At 47.0% G+C, this 24,478-nt stretch overlaps 1 protein-coding gene across 3 annotated transcripts in view; it reads right to left on the bottom strand.

Moving 5' to 3' along the window:
• KAT6A (lysine acetyltransferase 6A) overlaps positions 1 to 23,719 on the bottom strand; it is a 59,645-nt gene extending 35,926 nt beyond the window's left edge. For all 3 annotated transcript variants that reach the window (XM_044278994.1, XM_044278995.1, XM_044278996.1), the window contains exons 1-2: positions 23,626 to 23,719; positions 21,113 to 21,931 (exon numbers count right to left, since the gene is read on the bottom strand). In XM_044278994.1, the coding sequence (XP_044134929.1) occupies positions 21,113 to 21,706 (594 nt within the window). In that variant the 5' untranslated portion in view covers positions 21,707 to 21,931; positions 23,626 to 23,719. The remainder of the gene's footprint in view (positions 1 to 21,112; positions 21,932 to 23,625) is intronic.
• Between the last annotated feature and the right edge of the window lie 759 nt (positions 23,720 to 24,478).

Here is a 24,478-nt window from a genome sequence, read left to right as displayed (position 1 = left end):
GACAAGAGAAGCAAAAAGAAGGTCAAAACATGCAGAAGTAAAAAAATTTCCTTGGTCAAGCGCCACCTTATGGACATAAACGGGAATACAGCAGGGTATGATTTTGGCACCTGTAGTACATCCAGGCACCATACAGCTATATAGTTCAGCTTCTTCGCTGGCTTAAATGGTCACAAAAAGGAGCGGCCCGAGAAGGTCAGACTATAGTGACCATCACTGCATGGCTCCCCATTACAGCTAGGACACGGACTCTGCACAAAAGTCAAGGACTTTTTACTGCTCAACTGCACCTAAAATGACGTGTAAAGCAAACATTACATTAAAATAAAAACCGTTTTGTGTATACAGCCTCCAGGCTCCCCATGGTTATATAATACTATGCAGATAATACACTGTTAGGCTGCAGGCTTCTTTCAGAGCAGGTTAGGAATGATTCTGCTGATTTAAAAGGGTTGTCCCATGAAAAATATTCTGCAGTTTTTTTTGTAAATGCATGTAATTAAAAATGTAGTATAGCCACTGAGTTATTCCATAAAATGCATGAGTATAGCGCCACCTGCTGTTTGGTCTTTTTCTTTTTTCTCTGTCCGCCTCGTTGAGGTGGTCGCACATGCTCAGTCCCCAGCTGTGTTAGGAAGAGAGCTGCTGCAGAAAGGACACGTCCACTTATCTGCCAACTTGATATAAATCAGGCAGAACAATTGGAGCAATGAATGGGAGATCTCTGGATCCATAAAAGGCACAGGGGTGGTTCTGGCTGTGTTAGAAAGAGATTGTCATGTACTGTATCAGGGATGGGCAAACTGCGGCTCTCCAGCTGTTGTAAAACTACAACTCCCAGTATGCCCAGTCTGCCTACAGCAGGGCATGATGGGATTTGTAGTTTTACAACGATGTCTGATAAAAAAAATTAAATTCATTAATGGAATAACCCCTTTTAAAGGATGGAGTTGGGGACCACAGATAATGAGCTATGCAACATCTGCTTACTGGCTTTGTTACACAGTATACAGGCAGGGAGTATAGAGGCTGACCCCTGAAGAAGACCCCTGTCCATCTGCACACACCTCTGGAGCAAGTACTCGGGGTACCCCATATATCAGAAGAATGGGGTCTCTTGACCCCCACTTGGCACTCCAGAAAGGAGTGATGAGTAACAGAGGTGGGCGTCTATGCATGCGGCTCTCTGCAATCCAGTTCATGTCAGGCTGTTACCACAGCGCCCATGCCTTGCCCACGAGTGAACCGCTCGTTCATCGGGTTAAATGTTCACCGTTTCGGACTCTGGCACCTCAATCCTCATTCGCGGGCAGGTTGTGGTGTCTAAACAGCGCTCCGCTGCCCAGGAGCAATGATTTTGTATGGGGAGGAGCGATGCATTAGTGATCCCTCAACTGCATACTGTGGAGGAGATTGCTCTATGTAAATACAGAGCTTCGCCTCCACTTAATGAGCAGCCGACTGTCGGGAAGGAACGCTTCCTTCTCAATAATCGGCTGCTCCTTGCAGCGTCTAAATGCGCCTTTAGATTAGTCTACTTTCACACTGGCGTTTTGGCTTTCCGTTTGTGAGATCCGTTCAGGGCTCTCACCAGCGGTCCAAAACGGATCAGTTTTGCCCTAATGCATTCTGAATGGATAACGATCGGCTCAGAAAGCATCAGTTTTCCTCCGTTCAATCTGACAAAACTGAGCCAAACTGCGAGAGACGGATCAGTTTTCTATTATGCCAGATTGTGTCCTAAAAAAAATAAAAAGGGGGGATCCGTCCCCAGGGATCCCTTTTTTTAATGACACAATCTGGCACAATAGAAAACGGATCCGTCTCCCATTGACTTTCAATGGAGTTCATTATGGATCCGTCTTGGCTACGTTACAGATAATACAATCGGATCGGTTCTGAACGGATGCAGACGGTTGCATTATGTGAACGGATCCGTCCATGACGGTTCAACACCAAACGCGAGTGTGAAAGTAGCCTAAAGCGTCATCTTATGTACCAGTCACACAAGGTGTCTGCTCCAGCGAGTCACTACCATTCCACGATCAGCTCCCCCACCCCATTACCAGTGATGTTTGGATGCAACGGCAGTTACTACAACCACCGCGCCGGGACGCCTTGCCGCGTTCTTGAACTGAACTTAGATAAGATTTCCGCTCTGATTTTTGGCTTAATACAGCACTGGCAAAGTGAATGAGATGACAAATCTCACGTACACGTTTCAATTATTATTTTTTTTCGTGCAGATTCTTAGTTTGGAGTTCACATTTTGCAATACAAAAGAGTGAGATTGGCGCAAAACCGAACCAAAAGCCAGGCGTAACATGTGCAATATTTGGCGTGAATTTGGGTGTTGAAACGGAGAGAAATCCGCACGAAGATCAGAGCAGATATTCTGTCTCTAAGGGCTCATGCATGCGGCCCTAGTATTTGTCCGCATCTGATACGCATTTTTTGCAGGTCAGACCCATTCACTTTCACGGGGCTGCAAAAGATGCAGACAGCAAACCGTGTACTGTCTGCATCCGTACGTCCGTTCTGTGGCCCCGCAGAAAAATAGAACATGTCTGCATTACGGACAAGGACAGAACTGCTCTATTATGGGGCGTACGTTCCGTGGCGAGGGTGTGGAGGAGGCGGAGCGGCACATTTATCTTTTTACTCTATTTTTGTGGCTTAAAAAGACTGAAATCTATGTCAGCGCACGGACTGCCGGAGGAGCACCTCGTCATAAATGACGTGAATCTCCCGGCATCGCAAGGGAGATCACAGACCAGCTATGACAAATGCCCTCCAGTATGTTTTGCGCTCCTAGAACAATCTGACGGATACAGCTCACATGTAGAAGATGGTAACATATTACACGGCCGGTGTGTTTCAGGGCACAAGCGCTTGTTGATGAATAGGTTTGTGTAAGATACGAGATCTGCACACCTTAATATACTATATTTACGCTTTTTTTTTTGTGCAAATTCTTGTATTGATGCATTAATTTTATTATCATTTCTGTTTGCCGCAAAGTTACATGAAGGTGGAGATGGTTGCCAACAATCTGCCATCATCAGGTGCTTTTATGAAATATATGTTTTGGAGGGCCCCCCTTAATTTTCAAGGGTGGTAATTCGTGTATTTTAAAATTTCCATCCTAAAAGCAGATTTTTTCATTGCGATTTTTATGAAGGTAAGTGCACGGAACTTTAGGCCTAAATGGTATGTACGAGCTCTGCGCACATTTAACATTTATTTTTAGGAGATCTGTTTCGCTTGAGTTATACTTTTACCACCTAATGTCAACGTTTATGCAATTTTTCTATCACATTACACTCTGACGCAAAGTTGCATGAAGGCGTCTGTGTGTGTATACAGTGCTGAGCGCCATTCTGACTATCTGCCGGGTGTCTAATTTCAGATAACGTATAGGTATGAGGGGTTAGGTTTATTATTTTGTAATTTAGGTTGTATTTTGCTAGGGATCAACTGATTATCTGTTTTACCGATATTAATCGGCCGATATGAAGGATTTTGAACGTTATCTGTATCTATTTTGCCGATATACCGATAACGTATGGTGAAGAAGGATCGCGCTGCTCTCAGCGCTCTCCGTGTTCCCTCAGCAGCACAGGGGAGAAGGAAACAGTGTCTCCCTCCCCCTGTGCTGCTGCCTCCAATGAGAGCGCAGAGGGGAGGGGCTGTGGCCACTGCACCACCAATGATGTTGACTCAATCAACAGGAGGCGGGAGCTGGCTGCAGAATCACGTAGCCGGCTCCCGGCCTCTATGACAAGTAGCTGCGATCCGCGGTAGTTAACCCCTTAGGTGTCGCACCTGAGGGTTTAACTGCCGCGGAGCACAGCTACTTGTCAGAGGTCGGGAGCCGGCTATGCGATTCTGCAGCCAACTCCCGCCTCCTGTATATGAATTAATGAGAGAGTTATCTTCATTGGTGGCGCAGTGCGCCCCACCAAACCCCAGTATTAAATACATTGGTGGCAGTGGCCACAGGGTCCCCTCCTCCTCAGTGGCAGTTCCGATCGGAGCCCCAGCAGTGTAAGCCTGGGGCTCCGATCGGTTACCATGGCAGCCAGGACGCTACTGAAGCCCTGGCTGCCATGGTAAGCTCTATGCTGCTGTGTGCACAAAGCACAGAGCAGCAGGGAGAGTGCGATGTCCTATTCACCCTGATAGAGATCTATCAGGGTGAATAGGACAAGGGTTCTAGCCCCTAAGGGGGCTAAAAGTTAGTGTAAAAAAAAAATATATATATATATATGTATTAAGTTTAAAAGAAAAAGAAAGAAAGTTACAAAAAATAAAACTACATATTAACAATAAACATTCATTTTCAGCAGATGTGTAGGAATTTTTTATTTTTTTATTTTCACAAATGAAAATTCTAAGAATATATAACGGTATAAATTATCGGCTATCGGCCTGAAAGTTCACAGATTATCGGTATCGGCTCTAAAAAAAATGTATATCGGTTGATCCCTAATTTGTACATGCCAAAACTGCAAAAACAGTACTGGATAACGGAAGTGCAAAATGTCCAAACATCCCAGAGGTAAACACTGGACCTAGCACAGCTCCACACAACGGTATTCAGTTTTTTTTTTAACAAGTTCTCCCATATTCAAAAGGGAAGGGGACATTGATTAGACTAATGAAACTCCAAACAATCGACAGAGACCCCGCTTCCCCCTCCCATTGAGGATGCACACGGCTGCTACACTCCCCTCTATGGGACTAACAGTGATACCCGAATACAAGCACTCAGCCATTTCCACCAGTCCCATAGAGAGGAATGGAGTGGCAGTGTGCAGGCTCCACCTGCAGCTCCATTCATTTCATGCAGGGTAGGGGGTCCCCGTTTTCAAGCGCTGTGGATAGCGGATAACTTATTACAACCGGAATACCACTTTAACCCCTTAGTGACCACAAATACGCCTTTTGACTGACGTAAACAAAGGGGGTTTTAGCTGAACAACTGGCGGTTTCAGGAGCAGAGGTTGTTTTTTTTTTGTGCTTTCGTTGTGCGCTCCCGTGCCTTCCCAGAGCCATAACAATTTTATTTTTTTTTTGTCTGTTCAGATAACCATATGAGGGCTTGTTTTTTGCGGGACAAGTTGTACTTTCCAACGCCACAATTTAAGGCTACTTTCACACTTGCGTTCGGAGGGGATCCGTCTGGTGTCTGCACAGACGGATACACTCCTATAATGCAGACGATGGGATCTGTTCAGATCCATCCAGATCCAAATCTGTTCAGATCCATCCAGACTTTACATTGAAAGTCAATGGGCGACGGATCCGTTTGAAATTGAGCCATATTGTGTCATCTTCAAACGGATCCGTCCCCATTGACTTACATTGTAAGTCTAGACGTAACCGTTTGGCTCCGCACGGCCAGGCGGACACCCGAACGCTGCAAGCAGCGTTCAGGTGTCCGCCTGCTGAGCGGAGGCCAAACGCTGCCAGACTGATGCATTCTAAGCGGATCCGCATCCACTCAGAATGCATTGGGGCCGTACGGATGCGTTCAGGGCCGCTTGTTGAGAGCCTTCAAATGGAACTCACAAGCGGACACCCGAACGCTAGTGTGAAAGTAGCCTAATATTGCATGATGTAGTGGGAAGTGGGGAAAAAAAAAATCCAAATGGGGTGAAATTTCAAAAAATTAATAAAAAAAATAAAAAAAATAAAAAATTAAAAAAATGTTTATTTTGTAAAAAAAAAAATTTTGTTTATTTATTTATTTATTTTTACACTTTTTTAGTTTCCATAAGGAACTATGAGATGCAATCATCCGATTGCTATCATAGATGCCAATGCACTAGCATTGGAATCCATGATGATTTCACTACTTTCCTATGGAGCCCTATTACAGGCAAGGGCTCCATAGTAAAAATACTATGCAGCGGCCTCCTGTCATTCATAAAGACAGGGGCTGCTGCATACACGCTCCGGCTCCTCTGATCGTCACACGGGGGAGCCGGAGCACAACCAAAAGTGCGCACTTTCGGTTTCAGCGTGCTCAGATGCCGTAGTCAGGATTGACCATGGCATCTGAGGGGTTAAATGTCCGCGATCAGCATTACTGCCGGTTGCGGAAATGAGCCGCGGGTGTCTGCTAAAAGAAGCAGGCGGCCAACCGTGGCTATGCCACCCCCAGCGGGCGCCATCTTTAAACACCTGCACAGCGCCATACGGCACTGGGCGTGAAAGGGTTAATCAATCATGTACCGAAAAATGGTGCATTAAAAACTATAACGTCCTGCAAAAAAATAAGTACATTGATATAAAAAAAAAGTTACAGCTCTTTGAATGAGATTTATTTTTATTTTTAAAGTGTGTGTGGTCACTAAGGGGTTAAAGCAAGGGGCTTCAAAACAACTAATAAAAACGTAAAACTCCACTCGGAGCCCTGATAGGACCAGTAAGCCAGGTCTTATCACATTCTGGGTTTCCTTACATTGATCCATTGTTCCCCGCTATCAGGCGGACTGCATAGTGCTGGACGGAATTCCTAACAGGAAGGTCAGAGACTTCCCCCGGTGCCGACACCCTCCCCTCCGTTCAAACGTGGAGTACTATCGGGATGCGGCTCCGTAATTCCTCGCACAGACCACACAGCAGTCACTGCATTCCCATTAAAAATGGATGAACGGATATGAACATGTGGGGAAATAAATATAAATGTAGGATGAAACAGCCCAAGACGTGACATCTACAGCAGTCGTTAGCGGCCATGTCTTGCCGGGGTACAATGCCGCTTTAAGGTCTGGCCAGGCTCCCAGCTGTCCCCCGCTCCCTGGTTAAGTGTCACCACTCGCAGCAGATGTCCTCCATCTGCAGAGAGAAGAGGCGAGAACCTGAGCCAGGAATACGAGACGCTTGTTTATCAGCCGAGAGATCCCCGGCCGCCGGAGACATCACACTCTGATCAGTGTCCTCTGTCTCACCAAGAGGGTTGATGTACAACCTCTACGAGGGATGTTAAGGGACTATAGACATACGATAAACGGGCAACACTGTTGCCAAGGAGTTGATTCTTGGCTGACAATTACACCTCTCGACCCCCGACCCCCCCCCCCCCCCCAATAAAAGCACTCGCCGAGCATGCATGTCCTGAGGAGTCTGGCAACAACTTACCTCACCTGAGAACAAAAGTCAGGCCTGTTGATATCTAAAAGCTCAAGTCTTTTATCCCTCACCATCTGTCATAAGGGGAATTTGGGTCAACCCCATATACATAAGATAGCTGACAAGTCCCATCAAAGTCAATGGGCTCAGAGATTAGGCAGGGGGATTTTTTTTATTTATTTACTTTTTATTTCATAATTGCATTCTACTCATTTCAAGCTTTAAAAAAAAATAAAAAGGTTTTTAATTGGTCTTTATTGAACATTGCCAGCAGTTTTTGTGATACAGGGGTTACATTTCGGTCTATTTGTAGACTGTCACTTTCTGTTGCTTCTAGTCCTGCGAGCTCTTATATACCTGACCGCATTAAACACTCATTAGCAATATTCTAATGAGTGGTCAGGAGATCAGAGCCATCAACTGACAGGACTCGGAGCAAACAGAAAAGTGACAATCTGAAATTCGACCCCGTATCACAAAAACTGCCGAAGACCAATTGCAAAAATGATTTATACCCGCAAAGGAATTAGACACAACTGCCCCGAAGGTGTAGCCTTTAAGTGATGCCCTTTCTTCACGATAGACGGAGTGCACCCCCACAGTCAGCTGTCCTGTGTGGGCCCCATGGTCGGAGCTATATAGCACCATCAAAATTGTATCGGACAGCCTCTCTCTGTGGTACACAGATATATCCAAGCGCAAAACCTGCACATTTTGAATGGGACTACTGGATGGTGGAAATCTGAGAAGCCAGACTCCACATTTAGGGTTTGGCTTCTTCTTTTTGATCTTCATAAAAGTGAAGGTTCCTGCCTCCCAGCCGGACAGGGAAAGGACCAGAACTCATCACCACAACCCTAAATCTTCAACACCAAATCCTCAGGATAATAAACTGGCCATGGCCAGTTCAGCCTAGATACCTTCCATAACCATCCAAACTGAGAAGGATCTTAAGTTCCTACCATGCCCTCCCGTGCTTCCTGCACACAATACCAATGCCTACACCAGTGGGGTCGCTCATTAGACACTGCATTCATTAATGAGTGGCATCCACCAACAATCTGGGGGACAAAACCAGACCGACCGGGTGGGATTTTACCTGTGTGAATGCGACCAAGCTGTAGTAGTCCTACCAAACACAAATGGCCTCGCCATACTGAAAGAGCTCTTCCACTAGAGGGAGCTAACCGAGAGCTCTCCATACACTGAAGCGCGACGATAAGGCAGTATACAGTAGGCTCCCTCTAGTGGTGGCTGCGGGGAGACAATTTTAGCATTTCACAAATCTAGGTTGGTGCAAGACTCTACCATCTTAATAGTCAGCTGAATGAACACTAGACATTGACTTTTTTCTGTTTTCAGGAAGACATGAAATATTACACGGGGAAGATCTTGAACCTGGAAGCTGCAGAGCTGACCCTGTGACCATGACACAGAGGAAGTCCCCTTTAAATAAAAGGAATGCTAGGCATTTGAAAGCCGCTGCTGTGTGGAGGTGGTCCAGCTACATAATGTCGCCATCCGCAGTGCGAGGATTAGTGCGAAGCGTCACACACTGGAAACAGGAAGCGTTTGGCATGGCTTCTCTAGGACACCCACACAGCAAGCAGAGGATATAAATATCCTCCGTACTGCTAGCACCTCCTGACTGCAAAGCTAGAAATTACCTTCTTGGAATAGCGCACAGCCTTTACATTCCAGCCGCTGTAGGCAAGTCGCTAAACGCCACCGCGCTGGTGCTACGCCCATTTCACTGCAACCCCATAGCCACACGAAACGTGCAGAAAACTTTTGGCTCAGTTCCAGTCACCAAATACATACATAATACTCCCATGGGGGCATATCTGCTGATCTCCAGTTAGAACACCAGCAGGGGGCATCACACCAAAATCTCTGCTGCACTGCACTATGGAAAAGGTAGCGTTTACAACCAGACAAAAAGTTAATCCCCGAAGAACAACATTTATCGGGTGACCTGATAAGGTGCACGACAGCAGCAAAATTTAATACACCTACATTTAAGCTCTGCCCCCCTCACTACAGATGCATACTGTGCTAGGCCAAGCATGCAGACGTATGGATCAGGAGAGATAGCCGACGGACAGACGAGCGACAGCCGTCTCACGTACGGCCACCTTTACCGCCAGGGACAGAGAATCTCCGTACACTTGAAACAAAAGCAACCTGAACCCGATTTCTGCTGAATTGGCTAAGTAACTTATGTGCATTGGGACCTCCCAACTACCCTCTGCTGGTAGATGTCAGGAGAAAGAAGGAACGTGCAGTTATATTATTTATTCGTTTTTTCCATGGGGATATGCTGCTTCCAGGAGTCTTGCAGCAGCACTCCCCCCGGTATAAACATGCATGCTCGGCTCAGCTCGCTGAGTGTGCACAATTACAGCAGAGTTGGGACAGCCATCTTGAATGTGCGGCAGGCTTTAAAGCGTCTCTGTACTTTAAAATACTTTTGATTGTTCACAGCGAGTTTTGATAGGTGGGGGTCCGGGTGCACAGACCCCTGCCGGTTACTTAAACAAGGAGAGAGAAGCGCTTGCGTATCACACTGTCTGTCCTTGCTTCAGGAGAGAGGACTTTGTGGTTCACTCTATTTTTATAGGGGCATTTATACAAAAACCATATCCACGGTCCATCAAGAAACAGCAACCACATCGAGGCAGAAAGGTGACCAAGCAGGGATACCCCTTTAAGAGTGCTGAGGGTTTACTTCTGGAGTGCAAAACCACATGGGGGCCAGGGATACAATCTTCAGGAACCAACCATAAGCATCAACAGAAACATAACCCTGAGCTCTAGGTGCGTGCCACCTCCGACACCCTCACTTACTGGGAGAACCAGGCATCACGGGGTCTTTAAGTCAGCCACATACAACATGGCCGTGTTGCTTGGCCTATGGAGACGGAGATATATCTGTGGGACCCAACGTAGGGCGTTTCATCTAGAATAGCTGCGATTCCTGCACCAGGTGAAGATCCTACGCTATGTGATTCTTACAGACCCACTTCGCTCCTGGGTCGGCAAAGGTGTCGGCCCATCGGGTGAATACCATTGGGCCCCTTTCACACGGGCGAGTTTTCCGCGCGGGTGCAATGCGTGAGGTGAACGCATTGCACCCACACTGAATCCGGACCCATTCATTTCTATGGGGCTGTGCACATGAGCGGTGATTTTTTTAAATTAAGTAATTTTTTTATTAGCATTTTAATAATACAAACATAAGGCCCCAACCCCCACATACCCTCTCCCCACAAACCATCATTGTGATGCCCTCCATCATTCGGTTACACCATCACAACCGCATGATAATTACACAAGCACAGGCCCCATCCCTACAACAATCCCACAAAATATTGTAAGAAAAGCTGTGATCTTATAATTGGAATATACATAACCTCCCCACTTTACATTACATAGCGTAGAAACATTCCATGCCTCCTGTAAGAAATCGCCAATAACCGAGCCATATATGTATAATAAGCGATCGTACCCTCACACTAATCCTAGACGGTATCTCTGAAGTTCCCTGGACGCCAGCCCGGGGGCATCAATCCAAGGAGTCCAGAGCTTTTCAAATTTGGCCATGGCACCCCTCTTCCTATAGACCCCTCGTTCCAGATTAAGTAACCAATTAATCTTGGCTATAAATTCGGTTTTACTAGGACTACCCTCATCCAGCCAACATAGAGCAATCAGCTTACGAGCCATATACAACATTCTGGCCACTGCCATCTTCCCGGGTTCAGTGATTGGCAAGTCCTCCACATACCCCAATATACAGACAAATGAAGTCACATCCAGCGAATTAATGGGGTGCAGCACCGTGGGCCAAAAACCCTCCAGTGCCGAGCATGACCACAGCATGTGCAGCAGTGATTTTCACGCATCACTTGTGCGTTGCGTGAAAATTGCAGCATGCTCTATATTGTTCATTTTCACGCAACGCAGACCCCATAGAAGTGAATGGGGCTGCGTATAAATCGCAAGCATCCGCAAGAAAGTGCAGATGCGGTGCGATTGTCACGCATGGTTGCTAGGAGACGATCGGGATGGGGACCCGATCATTATTATTTCTCCTTATAACATGGTTATAATGGAAAATAATAGCATTCTGAATACAGAATGCATAGTACAATATATACACACACACACACACACACATACATACTCATCACATGATCCATCACCATGGTAAAAGATCATGTGATGGACCATGTGATGAGCGCAGTGACGTCATCAAAAGTCCTTTTCCTCAAAGAAGAAGACAGAAGAGAAGCCAGGCTGCGCGAACAAGTGGATTAAGGGGATATAGATATATATATATATCTATATCTATATCCCCTTAATCCACTTGTTCGCGCAGCCTGGCTTCTCTTCTGTCTTCTTCTTTGAGGAAAAGGACTTTTGATGACGTCACTGCGCTCATCACATGATCTTTTACCATGGTGATGGATCATGTGATGGCCCATGTGATGAGCATATATATATATATATATATATATATATATATATATATATATATATATATTTTTTTTTTTTTTTTTTTTTAACCCCTCCAGCCCTATTGTACTATGATTTCTGTATTCAGAATGCCATTATTTTTCCTTATAAACCATGTTATAAGGGGAAATAATACAATCTACACAACCTTGAACGCAAAGGTTTGTACTTCACAGAAGTTCGGGTCTGGGTACCACATTCAGTTTTTTATCACGCGCGTGCAAAACACATTGCACCAGAGCGATAAAAACGGAACGCAATCGCAGTCAAAACTGACTGCAATTGCGTACCTACTCGCACGGGTTTGCCGCAACGCATCTGGACCTTATCCGGACAAGCTCGTGTGAAAAAGGCCTTATACATCACGATCAAAGCGGTTTCATGCCGGGCAAGTCCACGGATCAGGGATTTGCAGACTACAAAATGGATATGGGCCTGTGCATGAGGCCTTAGCAAAAGCTCTGATCCAGTCGTCTCGTCAAACTGTGATAGTCGCTCACTTTGTGCCTAACTTATTCCCCTTTCACAGGTGTCGGCCCCGAGACAATCAGTCCCATTCACTTCACCTGTCAGATAGGCGGATTACCAGTAACTGCCAGGCTGCACTGGTAACTACATTCAACCACGTGCCAATCCCTTCGGCATGGACCATACCATGTACAGACACCTTAAGAGCTCATGCACATGGCCGTAAATGTTTTGCGCAGATCTGCAGAGCACGAATATTGGACGGGTGCATGCGGTTTTTTTTTAGTTTTTTTTTTACTCCTGCAGAAATCTCTGGTCCAGGGATGAGCGAATCGACTTCAGATGAAACTTCCAAAGTCAATTTGCATAAAACTTCGTTCTAAGGCCTCATGAACACAAACGTATTTTGTTACCGTTCCGTTTTTTAGCGGATAGGATGCGGACCCAATCATTTCAACGGGTCCGCAAAAAAAATGCAGACAGCACACCGTGTGCTATCCGCATCAGTATGTCCGTTCTGTAGAACATGTCCAATTCTTGTCCATTTTGCGGACAAGGATAGGCACTATTACAATGGATCCAAAACACATACGGTCGAGTGCATGTAGCCTAATACTGTACGGAGCAAGAGCTCCGTACAGTATTACAATGTATTGGCTCCGATGAGCTGAAGTTATTGCTTTGCGAAGTCTCGCAAGACCTCACGTAATAACTTCATAAATTAATTTGCAGTGTGAAAAAACATTTTGGCTCCAAGGTACCACTTTGTTGTTCGGATGTTTCATCCGAAATGGATTCGCTCATCCCCAGTGCCGTCTTTGTCCGCGTGCATGGAGCCTCTGGCTGGGGTTCTACATTCAGGTTGATTTTTGCAATTTTTAAAGCCAGGAGTAGGTTCCAATAGAGGAGAGGACTCTTCGTTTATGCGTCTTTCACTCATGATCCACCCCTGGTTTTGGCTTCAGAAACAAAAAAAAACAAAACATCTGAACATGGAAAACCCAGCCTTAAAGTAAAATGTTGGCGCCTCAGTCTATAAAAATATTGGTGGGAAATTCATAGTAAACTGTTTGCCAAGAGAGAGAGAGGGGGGAGGGGGCGGGGAAGTATCCAAATGCCAAAAACTCCGAGCAATATTCGATGCCCCACCCAAATCGTCATATGCCTCTCATTATCACATCTCTGGAGGAGACTGGAAGGAAGCAATGCACGAAGGAGGAGGAAGGAGGCCCAACCAGCACCCCAGCCCCAACTGTTTAGATTTCCAAAGCCTATTTACCCTCCTATCAGCTCCAAAATGCTGGATGTCTGTGCACACATCTGCCCAGGAGACGACTCCTCCGCAGAAATGGACAAGTCCCACTGAAGGCGAAAGTCAGGTCGACCCAGACCTACTACATCTGGTAATTAGATAACAGACTAAAAGCCAGGAGGCCAAAGTGAAACAGACTTGTATATAGTGGTACTTACAGGGCATCAGTCACCACTCTGTCAGCAGTTCTGACCGTGCTAAACTACTGTCAGCACTAGGTAAGCAGTAGAAACCTTTCATTATCAGGAGTAGTGTGAATATAAAGTTTTATTCTGTCAGGTCCCCTCTACTCCGAGTGTTGGCAGAAACATCCAACCAGGAGAACACCACAGCTTTCATTCAGAGTAGAGGGGCAGGGCTGAGACGCAGCTCAATGCAGAGAGCATCTCACAGTGAAGCTCCGCCTCTTGGGGCAGAACAAAACTTTATATTCACACTACTCCTGATTATAAAAGCTCCACAAAAGGTATGTTTTTCCTGCTCACCTCAGCCCCTACCTAGTGCTGACACAGCAGTTTAGCCTGGTCAATTAATTCTAGATCTACAAGATCACCTTATGTAAAGGTGTTTGTGGATATGCTGTACATCTACATCCCTTACAGTCCCACTCCCCCCAGGCTTGTGGGCCAGGACAGTCCTGTAGATGCTGGTCTAACAGAACCCATCAGAATCATCCTCAGCAACAAATAAAGGGGTTTTCCAAACAGTGATGGCATATGCTTAGACTGCACTTTCCGCACCCCTACTGATCAGCTATTTGAAAGCGCTGTGGCCCTCCTAACAAATGCTGCACCCCCTTCATTATTTACCAGGCACAGCTCCGTACTTTTAAATATCGGCTGTACCTTATATTACCGCATTCCCGGGTACAGTCGACACTAAAAGTAGGTGCCTGGAAAACAGTGAAAAGGATGTGGACACAGCAGGGGAGCCGAAGGTGGGCTGTCCAACATTATATTCAAGGACTATCAATCGAATTTAAAAGAGTTTTACGGGATTTATATCCTGGTGGTCTATCCTCAGGAAAGGTCATCAATATCTGATCGGTGGGGGTTTGATTCCCGGCAGCCCCGCCGATCAGATGTTGGCCTCTTCTTCGGCGAGCGACGTCGCATTCATTGGTCACGGGACTATGTGCAGATCACTCCCATTCAAGTGAATGGAGTTAAGCTGCGATACCAGGCACAGCCACTACACAATGGAGGGCGCCGTGCTTGGTGAGCTGAGAAGGGGCCGCAGCGCTCTCCGCAGCATCATGGCCTTTACCAAGAGCTAATCTTCCAACAGCTATCCACAGGATGGGGATCAGTATTAGATCGGTGGAGGTCCTACCGCTGGGACCCTCCACAATCCCCCGTATCCAGTGGAGCCACTCTGAAATACACTGAGCGGCTCGCTGGCGCACATTTCTGACCAGCCACTCCTTCCATTTCAGAGGGGCTCCACTGGGTATGGGGAAGGACCCGCACAGATCTACTAGTTATCCCCTATCCTGTGGATAGGGGGATAACTTTCACTAACCAGAATACCCTTTTAAAGACCACTTAATAACCCTTTAAAAATACAATTTTTAATAGCTGTCTGGCAGACAGCTGTCTCTCCTAGCTAGCCCGTATACATACATGCTCAGCAGAGGATGCATGTTTTTTCAGAGGTAAGAGAGGTAAAGCTGCTGCCAGAACAAAAGGACCGAGTGTTAAAATTCAACATCATCCTCCTCTTCCCAATATTACCCATCGGGGAGAGTCAGGAACCCCCGATACACATTTGACCATCAGCCGACCTCTCCAAAAACACGTAGGGCCACAGGAGTTTTATTGGAGAAGAACCTGGTAGGAAGACGATCATAGGTGTGCACTGTAAGGATGTGTGTGAAGACCACCAGGAGGAACATGGACTCTGTAAATTCTAAAACATGACTTTTAATATATTCAATTAAAATATTTTGACCCTTTTGATACATAAATAAACAATAAACAAAAAACAAAAATTAAAGCATAAGCTACAAATCACTTGTTTCCAATATAGCAGGAAAACAAGTGGATAATCTATAGGGACAATCACCCTAGTGTTGCCCTTTAAATGTTAAGGCCCTGCCTATGAACGGAATGGCCGCCCTGGTAAGGGCGATCCCGTGTCTCGTGCCTCCTATATACCCCTGCAAGACCCTATTACGGGTGGCGGGTAGAGCTAGTCCTAATGGAAGGCTGTTGCTGATCTACAGGTTGCCAAAAACAAAAAAGGGTTAATTAGAATAGAGGAACACCCAAAACCCATATAATGGGAGTAGAATTTAGAAAAAGCAGTAGATAGTTATGACTGAAAAAGACGTCCCGACGCGTTTCGCCCAGTTGATGTTGGGCTCCTCAGGGGACCAAAAACCAAAGAAATGCAGAGTGTCCAAAACCACAAATAAACAATCAAAAAAAACAACACAGATGACACATATGTGACCACAATAAGTGTAGCTTAAACTTAAGGTCACCAATTGTATCTAGATGTCTATAAATATATAAGACCCCTAGTCCTTGATATAGGATACTATTTGGGTCTTAGTGTATCAGACTCCAGCTATATGAAGAGAAAGTAATATAGGAATGGTAATGTTGATCCAATCGTCAGGTTATTACCATATCATCATAACACGCCCTCCCACTTCGAGGGCGTGTAAAAATCAACATACTGTACAGTAGACAGTCAGTACACAATGGCCGCAACAATCTCTGTAAAGAGAATATATATATATATAATACAGTAGAACCAATGGTCTGAAGTGCTGCGTCTCCATCCAGACAGCGGTCACGCCGGGACATTCGAGCCTTAGCACCTACAGTTTCCTATCTGTGTGGACATCCTCCATAGTGACTGAACAGCGTTGGTGACCTACCTGGATACGCAAGTACCTCTGTATCATCAGAGAATAGACACTTCAGACCATTGGTTCTACTGTATTATATATATATATATATATATTCTCTTTACAGAGATTGTTGCGGCCATTGTGTACTGACTGTCTACTGTACAGTATGTTGATTTTTACACGCCCTCGAAGTGGGAGGGCGTGTTATGATGATATGGTAATAACCTGACGATTGGATCAACATTACCATTCCTATATTACTTTCTCTTCATATAGCTGGAGTCTGATACACTAAGACCCAAATAGTATCCTATATCAAGGACTAGGGGTCTTATATATTTATAGACATCTAGATACAATTGGTGACCTTAAGTTTAAGCTACACTTATTGTGGTCACATATGTGTCATCTGTGTTGTTTTTTTTTATTGTTTATTTGTGGTTTTGGACACTCTGCATTTCTTTGGTTTTTGGTCCCCTGTGGAGCCCAACATCAACTGGGCGAAACGCGTCGGGACGTCTTTTTCAGTCATAACTATCTACTGCTTTTTCTAAATTCTACTCCCATTATATGGGTTTTGGGTGTTCCTCTATTCTAATTAACCCTTTTTTGTTTTTGGCAACCTGTAGATCAGCAACAGCCTTCCATTAGGACTAGCTCTACCCGCCACCCGTAATAGGGTCTTGCAGGGGTATATAGGAGGCACGAGACACGGGATCGCCCTTACCAGGGCGGCCATTCCGTTCATAGGCAGGGCCTTAACATTTAAAGGGCAACACTAGGGTGATTGTCCCTATAGATTATCCACTTGTTTTCCTGCTATATTGGAAACAAGTGATTTGTAGCTTATGCTTTAATTTTTGTTTTTTGTTTATTGTTTATTTATGTATCAAAAGGGTCAAAATATTTTAATTGAATATATTAAAAGTCATGTTTTAGAATTTACGGTTTCACTGTGATACCCCCGTATGTTATGACCTAATTCTATTATAATCCCATGAACAGGGTTATGTTCAGTCTGTGAATTCCTGGAACATGGACTCTGTAAGATGTTGCTCTGCTCCTTACTGGTGGATGATAGGAGAAGCGGCGCTGGCAGTTCACAGGAGATCAACCCCACAACACACGCCATCCATCCACACGTTCAGTGCACACCATGTACTCCATGTTTTGGTGGTGTACCGATAGGACCAGACTTTCTACGTTACGTCACGAGTGAAACCCAAGTGCAAGATTAAGGGATATCCTACAACGTGCTGCCTTCTGATACGTACAACCACAACTAGTCCACGTATCACAGAGGGGGGCAGCGGCAAAGAACCGACCCATCACCCACATCGATGTACTGTGGGCTAAAACATTTAAAGGGGACCTAAACCTTCAGTCAAAGTGCGAGACGTACAGAGGGCTCTGCATCAGCTCGGCAGAGTACGGATCCTACATGCCATACTTTCTATGGATCCGTACAGCGCTCTGAAAACCGCTGCATCTTCTGCGCTTCCAATTTCAATACAATTACAAAAAGAGTAACAGAGGAACGGCGTAAACCAGAGTTCTGAGAGAACGGCTACAGAGCGGTCACGTTGTAAGTGACATGTCAGGAGAGGCGACCGCTCCTCCTCAAGCAGCTCCATTTGCCTTGGACTTATCAACAGCTGCATGTTCGGGTACGTTCACATTTGCGTCGGAGGCTTAGTAAGGGACCTCGGTCACAGATACCATTAGAAGAGAAAAACGGCGTAGCGCGCTGAGCTGTTCTGTCTAGTAAAATGCTGGGCTCCCTGACAGAAACCTGACGAACCCCATTATAGTCAGGAATCGGACGCAGCACGGCTCCATCACTTGACGGATCTGGCACCGCTGGTTTCCTTTGTTTTTCTGTTCCTAGAACGGAGCAGAAAGGATGACTCACCCGTGTCTGCGCACACGACATGAATACAGCCTTCCTTTACTGCCTGCTGCACTACTTCCCCGCTGAGAAATAACGCACGCGAGAGGCCAGGTGCACAGGCTCTCTCCGTGCTCCCCGCAGAACTCAATCTGGATGCACGCATCCACCGGCCAATAGTCCTCCAAGCATCCAGGATGAAACACTGATTCTAGGAGTCCACCTGATCACTTCAGTGGCAAATTTGACCATATATAAAAAAATACATCCATCCTCTACCTCATGGCAAATACCCAGAGCTATAAAGCTGAGTAATTTCCCTTTTTTTTTTTTTAAACAATTAAAGGGGCATTCCAGAACTTTATTACTGATGGCCTGGCCTCAGGATAGCCGATTTGCAGTAGCTCCGATGCCAGAAGTCGGTGCCCAAACTACACAGCTGCGTCCACTGCTCAATGGATGGAGCTGTGTATTCCGGCCACGAAGTTACCAAACAGCGGATGGAGCTGGGGTGCGGGTGTCGGACCCCTCGCTGATCACAAAGATCATCATGATCTAGCCTGAGGATAAGTCATCAACAATAAAACCCTGAAATGTCCCTTTAAAACAAACAAACAAAAATAATACATTAAAGGGGTTTTCTGAGATTTTTATACTGATGACCTATCCTCTGTATAGGTCATCAGTATCTGGTGAGGGTGCGACACCCAGGACCCCAATCGATCAGCTGTTTGAGCTCCTGTCTTCTCTCAGCTTTCCCTAGGCCAGTGACGTCACGTACATCAGTCACGTGGCCTAGGAGCAGCTCAGCTCCTTAGAAGTAAATGGGGCTGAGCGCAATACCAACCGCAGCCGCCATACAATGTACGGTGCTGTGGTTGGTGAGCTGTGAGTAGGCCGCAGCGCAGTGCCGGAACCCCACCGATCAGACACTGAGGAGCTGTCCAGAGGATAGGTCATCAGTTAAAAAAAATCCTGGAAAACCCATTTAATGCTCCAGCTGCACATGATTGAAAATACAGCGTAAAAAGATCCGGAGATCTTGGAGATCCGCGGCATAAATTGACATGGTGCTGACCTTATATTCGCACGTCAATCTATGCCACGCTTAATTTTTTAAGCAGCTTGTGGATGAGATTTCTTAAAATACCCTCATTTTGCTGGTGTGGTACAATGCTGTGGATCTTCCGCATGAGAATCCTCAACGTTTCAGTCACATGTAGACATAGGATATAAAAAAAAAAATAAAACCTGTGCTGGATGACATAAGATCGCTCCCCTGCCCAGATGACCCCCAATAATAAGTGGATGTTCACAAGTGACTGAAAAGTGAGGATTTGCTAAGGATGAAACCTGCATTACATCAGCATTTCCACACCCCAAAAAAAATATTCCAGGAGAAATGCTACGTGTGCGGGCACTTAAAGGGGCTATCCAATAGTACCAATACCCCCTTCAATGCCAGGGCCCCTCCTATAGACAATACTTACACATGCGTCGCTTCAGATCCTGCACGACCACTGCTGAATCTACCCAGCGTGTGGATCAAAACATCCATGGCCAGCCTTAATAGCAGCCATGATTGAATAACCAGATGTTTTTATCCATTCGACGGGGAGATGCAGCGGTGGCCGTGCAGGGATCCAGAGGAACACAGGTGCCGTGGACCACGCAGGTATCAGCTATAGGAGGGACAGGTGGCATTTGTACTTGGATAACCCTTTTAAGAATAACTGCAGCATTTCAGTCGCACATGGACACACCCGGAACGTGTACGTTCACCTTTGCCATCTTCGTGCTAACACATCTGCCAGCTGAAAATGAAGTGGGCAAATGGAAGGTGCTGGGAAGACTGAGGGATTAGACTACACAAGGTCTGTTTGTAGCCTGTTGCCACGGAGACACACATGGAGTTATTCTTTTTTCTTTCATATTGCCCCTATTTCTGGAGTTGATTCATTACACATTTTCGAGGCAACGGAACCATAAAAATTGCTTGCAAAGATGGACTCAGCCTGCCAGTACTTGAAGGGTATGTCTAGATGTTGCAAGTTACCTGTATTTTCTTTTAGGAATTATTTTTTATTTTTTTTAAGTCACACAAATGCTTGTACTGAAAACTGCGTGTGCAATGCTGCATGATGAAAAGCACACGCAGTAGTCTTTCCTTGGGGCTTTCCTCGTGGAAGTCAATGAAGGAAAAGTGGCACAAACTTCAAGGCTAAGTGCACACGATCAGGATTGCGTGCAGATTTGCGTGCGGAAAATCCGCACCGTAGGTCATGTACATTGTATTCTATGAGAATTTGAAATTCTAAATGCACACGATGCAGATTTTTTTCCGTGCGGATTTTAAAATCTGCAGCATGTCAATTTATTTTAACTGAACAGATTTTCTTCGTTCACTTAGTAAAATCTGCAAGCAAATCCACACCAATTGATGCGGATTGACCGCACAGATTTGCCTGCAAACACCTGCGGATTTCAGTAAGGATTCTCCGCACATGAATCCTGAACGTGTAAATGTACCCTAAAGGGGCTGGTCATGAATGCAAAAAATATGGCTGCTTTCCTCCAAAAACGGAGCAGCACCTGTCCGTGGGTTGTGTCTGGCATTGTAGCTCAGCTCTATTCAAGTGACCAGGGCTGAGCTGCACTGCAACCACACAACCGGTGGACTGGTGCGGTGCTGCGTTCGGAAGAAAGCAGCCATGTTTTTCTAGTCCTTAACAACCCCTTTAAGGACAGACCATTTTAGAGTTTAGAAGAAGCACAGCTCCTGTTTACACACTGAACCAATGCATCCGGTGAATAGGAACAGATAGAGTCCCCTTCACCCCCACCGTAGACCTGGCCCCTGCGGTCACTCTGAACGGGTCCTACGACACCAGGCGTCCACAGGCTGCAGCCGACAAGTATCACTCACCTTGTCTTTTTCATGAGGCAGTAAACACACTGGCGGCAGCGAGGCCAATGATTCCCATCCTAGTTTGACCTCCATTAGCTTGGAATTCAGCAAGTAAAAAGCGCCCTCCTTTATAATTCTCCCATGGCCCAGAGCCCGCTTGATAGCAAGTCGTAACTGCTGGTGGAAAGCTGAAGTTGGACTTGTATTGCCCCCATAGGTTGCCACCACATCCCTCTGACTACGCAGAAAGCGTTCAATGCTCTTCAGAGAAGAGCCCCCAGGCTCGGAGAGACCCTCTAGTGCCTTCCTCAAGAGCCACTGCCAGTCCAAACCCTCGGGCCGCCCCGAGTTCCTGACAGTCTTAGGTAGTGCCAGGCGGCCTGGGTTATCAGGGTCTTTGTAGGAGTTCTGCCCCTTGTTGGTAACCTTAAGTACTGTTCCATCTTTAACACTGAGCTCCAGCTGCTCCAAGACAGTGTGGCGATCCAGGCCGTGCGAAGTGGACACGGCGTTGCAGACGCGCTCCTCCGAGGGGCGCTGCTTCTGTTTCTTCACCTTCCTGATGGCCTCCAGGATCCATTGCGTATACAAAGGATTAGCCAGCTTCACCATGATGACTGTATATCCATAGAGGATTATCCTTGGTCCTGGAGGGAGGAAAGGAGGCTGGCGCTGCCCGGAGGCTGGCTCACCATAGCACACACCAAGCTCCTCTCAAGCCAACCTCACCAAAGTCCACCAGTCTTGGTATGGAGTGACGATAACCTTAGGAGAGTCCTAGCGGGAGACACAAACGGCTGCAGGCGTTGAGCAGGAGCGACGTCGAGATGATCAAACCTACGAGGAGAAAACACAAGACGGTGAGACCAGACCGCATAGAGGGAGACGCAACAACACGTGCAGACTGCCGATACAAATGGTCAGCGACTACCTACCACATCTGGCGCCATTCGTCTTTCTTAGGCTCAGCTCCCAGCTCCTATGTCAACTTTCACCTGACCGAGGCCTTTGTTCTTTGGTCTCAGTCAGGTTGGCATACCCTTACCCCCCTTTATTTTTGCATGGGTGCCTATGGGTGATGAATGGGTGCCTATAGAGACAACCGTCATGAAATCTTCCCAATGGAAACGTTAGTGTGAGAAGAACCGCGCACAGACAATGCATCAGGAGACGGGCGGACATTTGGGGTGCAATTTAATACAATCCGTGTCGTTGCCACAATCTATCCCATTATCAGGAGCAGAGGGGCATCACTACTGCACACGAGGGGTCGGTAACGTGTAAACTGAGCCAATACGTCGCCCCTACACAAGTATAGACGGCGACCAAACCCTCTGACTACCTTACGTGTATGCGGCAGCGAAAGAAGGATCGAGCAAGCAGATGCTTTCATTCAGCGTCGTCCGGCAGCCGCTTGCTCCAATGAGATAGGCGCACACACATGCACACTCTGCCAAGCCGAGTATGCATGTGTGCAGGGGGGTCTAAAAGAACAGCTGTCAAACAGATGAGCGTATTTCACTTGTCATTTCATATTCTGCCTCCTAGAGATACTGCAGCCAAAGCCAGGCACGGGATCCAATGAGAACCCACCGCCGATACTACCGACGGTTACATGAACATGTATGGGGAGATGGCTCTCTCCGCAAACCCAAGACATTTTGCACGGTTTCCTGGTGCCACGACTGTACGCAAAAAACAAAACAAAAACAAGTGCTGCAAAAGGAAACGCCATAAGGAAGCTGCTTCTCCGCAGGGGTGACAGAAACGATACGCAGACAGCACCACAACCGAGGAGCGGGTGACAGAAAAGCACATGACCGCACCATCGCCAATAGCAGAGGGTTCAGCTTCCCTGTGATTGGCTGCTCCCCCAATCCTATACAGGTGCAGGCAGATACCCGCCGGTAAGTGACAGCGAGCAGCTGCCATAACAAATCTCAGGAGCCACATATAAGCCAAGACGTAAAAGTTTATAAAAACCACCAGTGCGGTAGAAGGCGCCAAATATCGCAACTAAAAAGAGGAGAAATGCTACAAATACGCCATGTCCAAAACAGTTCCTCTCCCCCCAGACACAACAGCAGCAGCAGGTGGTAAGGGGCACAGTACCAGTACCCACAGGACAGGCAGGTGGTAAGGGGCACAGTACCAGTACCCGCAGGGCATGCTGACACTTGTAGTGCCAGTCCTACATGGTCAGGTCTGAGCCATACAGTGCACAGTGCCATCAGAGGCTCCCTGCTGACAGCCGCACACTCACCGGCATCCGGGTGTCACCCGGCAATCCCCCATCCCCCCATAGTCTGAAGCTGGAAACCACACCGGCCCCCCGTGCACCAGGCCGGCCGAGACTTCTACGCGAGTCCCCGGCTCGCTCAGGCGGCGTAGGCCTTAGGCCAGGGCCTGCCAAGAGGTCGGAAGGCGGCTCTGGGTGGAGTCGGGCGGTTACACGGAGATTCCCTGGGATACAGGGAGAAGCAACGGTCAGGGAGAAAGAGAAAGAAAACGAGATAGGGCTGTTCTCTTACCGGGAGTCCCAGGAGGCAGCAGCGACGGAGCGCGGAGACACCCCGGGCTGATGCGGCGGCCATCTTGAAAAGTGAAACCCGGGGAGGTAAGGCGAAGCCTGGAACAGCGCGGAGGGAGGACGCTTCGGTGATTAGAGGAGCGCGGAGGGCGGGTTCAAAGGTGAATGGAAGAGCGCGGCGGGGGCGCAGGGAAGAAGCCGGAAGAGCGCAGACGGATAGAGGCGGGGGTGTGTGGAAGAGCCGGAACAAGGGGCGGAGATGTTGTGTGGATGTCACTCTGTGGGCGTTGCCTCAGACATGGAAACCGGGTCTCTGCAATTGGGTGGGAGGAGCCGCGAGTAGAGTAGGTCAGGGGGAGAACCAGTGAGGGAACAGCGGCCGAAGCCGGTGTCGGATTGGCTGCATGACGTCATTCGTAGGCGGGGCGGTACGGTTGTTGTTGGAGGGATTCAGTGAGTCAGAGAGGGAGGGGCGGACGTGAGTGGAATAGCGCAGAGAGTGCAGCCAGGGAAAAGGCGCTTGGGGTAGCGGGCGAAGACCACGTGACCGAGGAAGGGCAGCGCTGCCGAGACGCCATGCTGGTTGTGGGCATAACAAAGGACGTCCATCTTGTTAACCCTTCCCGTGCCCCGCGCTTTGTGGCGTTACCCTACATAACCCCTCCCTTCATGCATATGCATTGTTATTTATTAATATTAGGATGCATTTGCATATCTGTGCATGGAATAGTCAGGAAGCCGTAGTTGTCGGCTCGGCACGTTTACAGAAGCGGTCATCCATCTTCCAACGTTAGCTTCCATGATGGGCTGAGCTGTGCTAAGCCTATTATCATGATTAGATTCCATTACAGGGA

Source organism: Bufo gargarizans, chromosome 2 (genome assembly GCF_014858855.1).
Source record: "Bufo gargarizans isolate SCDJY-AF-19 chromosome 2, ASM1485885v1, whole genome shotgun sequence".
Taxonomy (NCBI): Eukaryota; Metazoa; Chordata; class Amphibia; order Anura; family Bufonidae; genus Bufo; species Bufo gargarizans.
The sequence above is the reverse complement of the archived record's forward strand: the minus strand, read 5'-3'. Positions and strand labels throughout refer to the sequence as shown.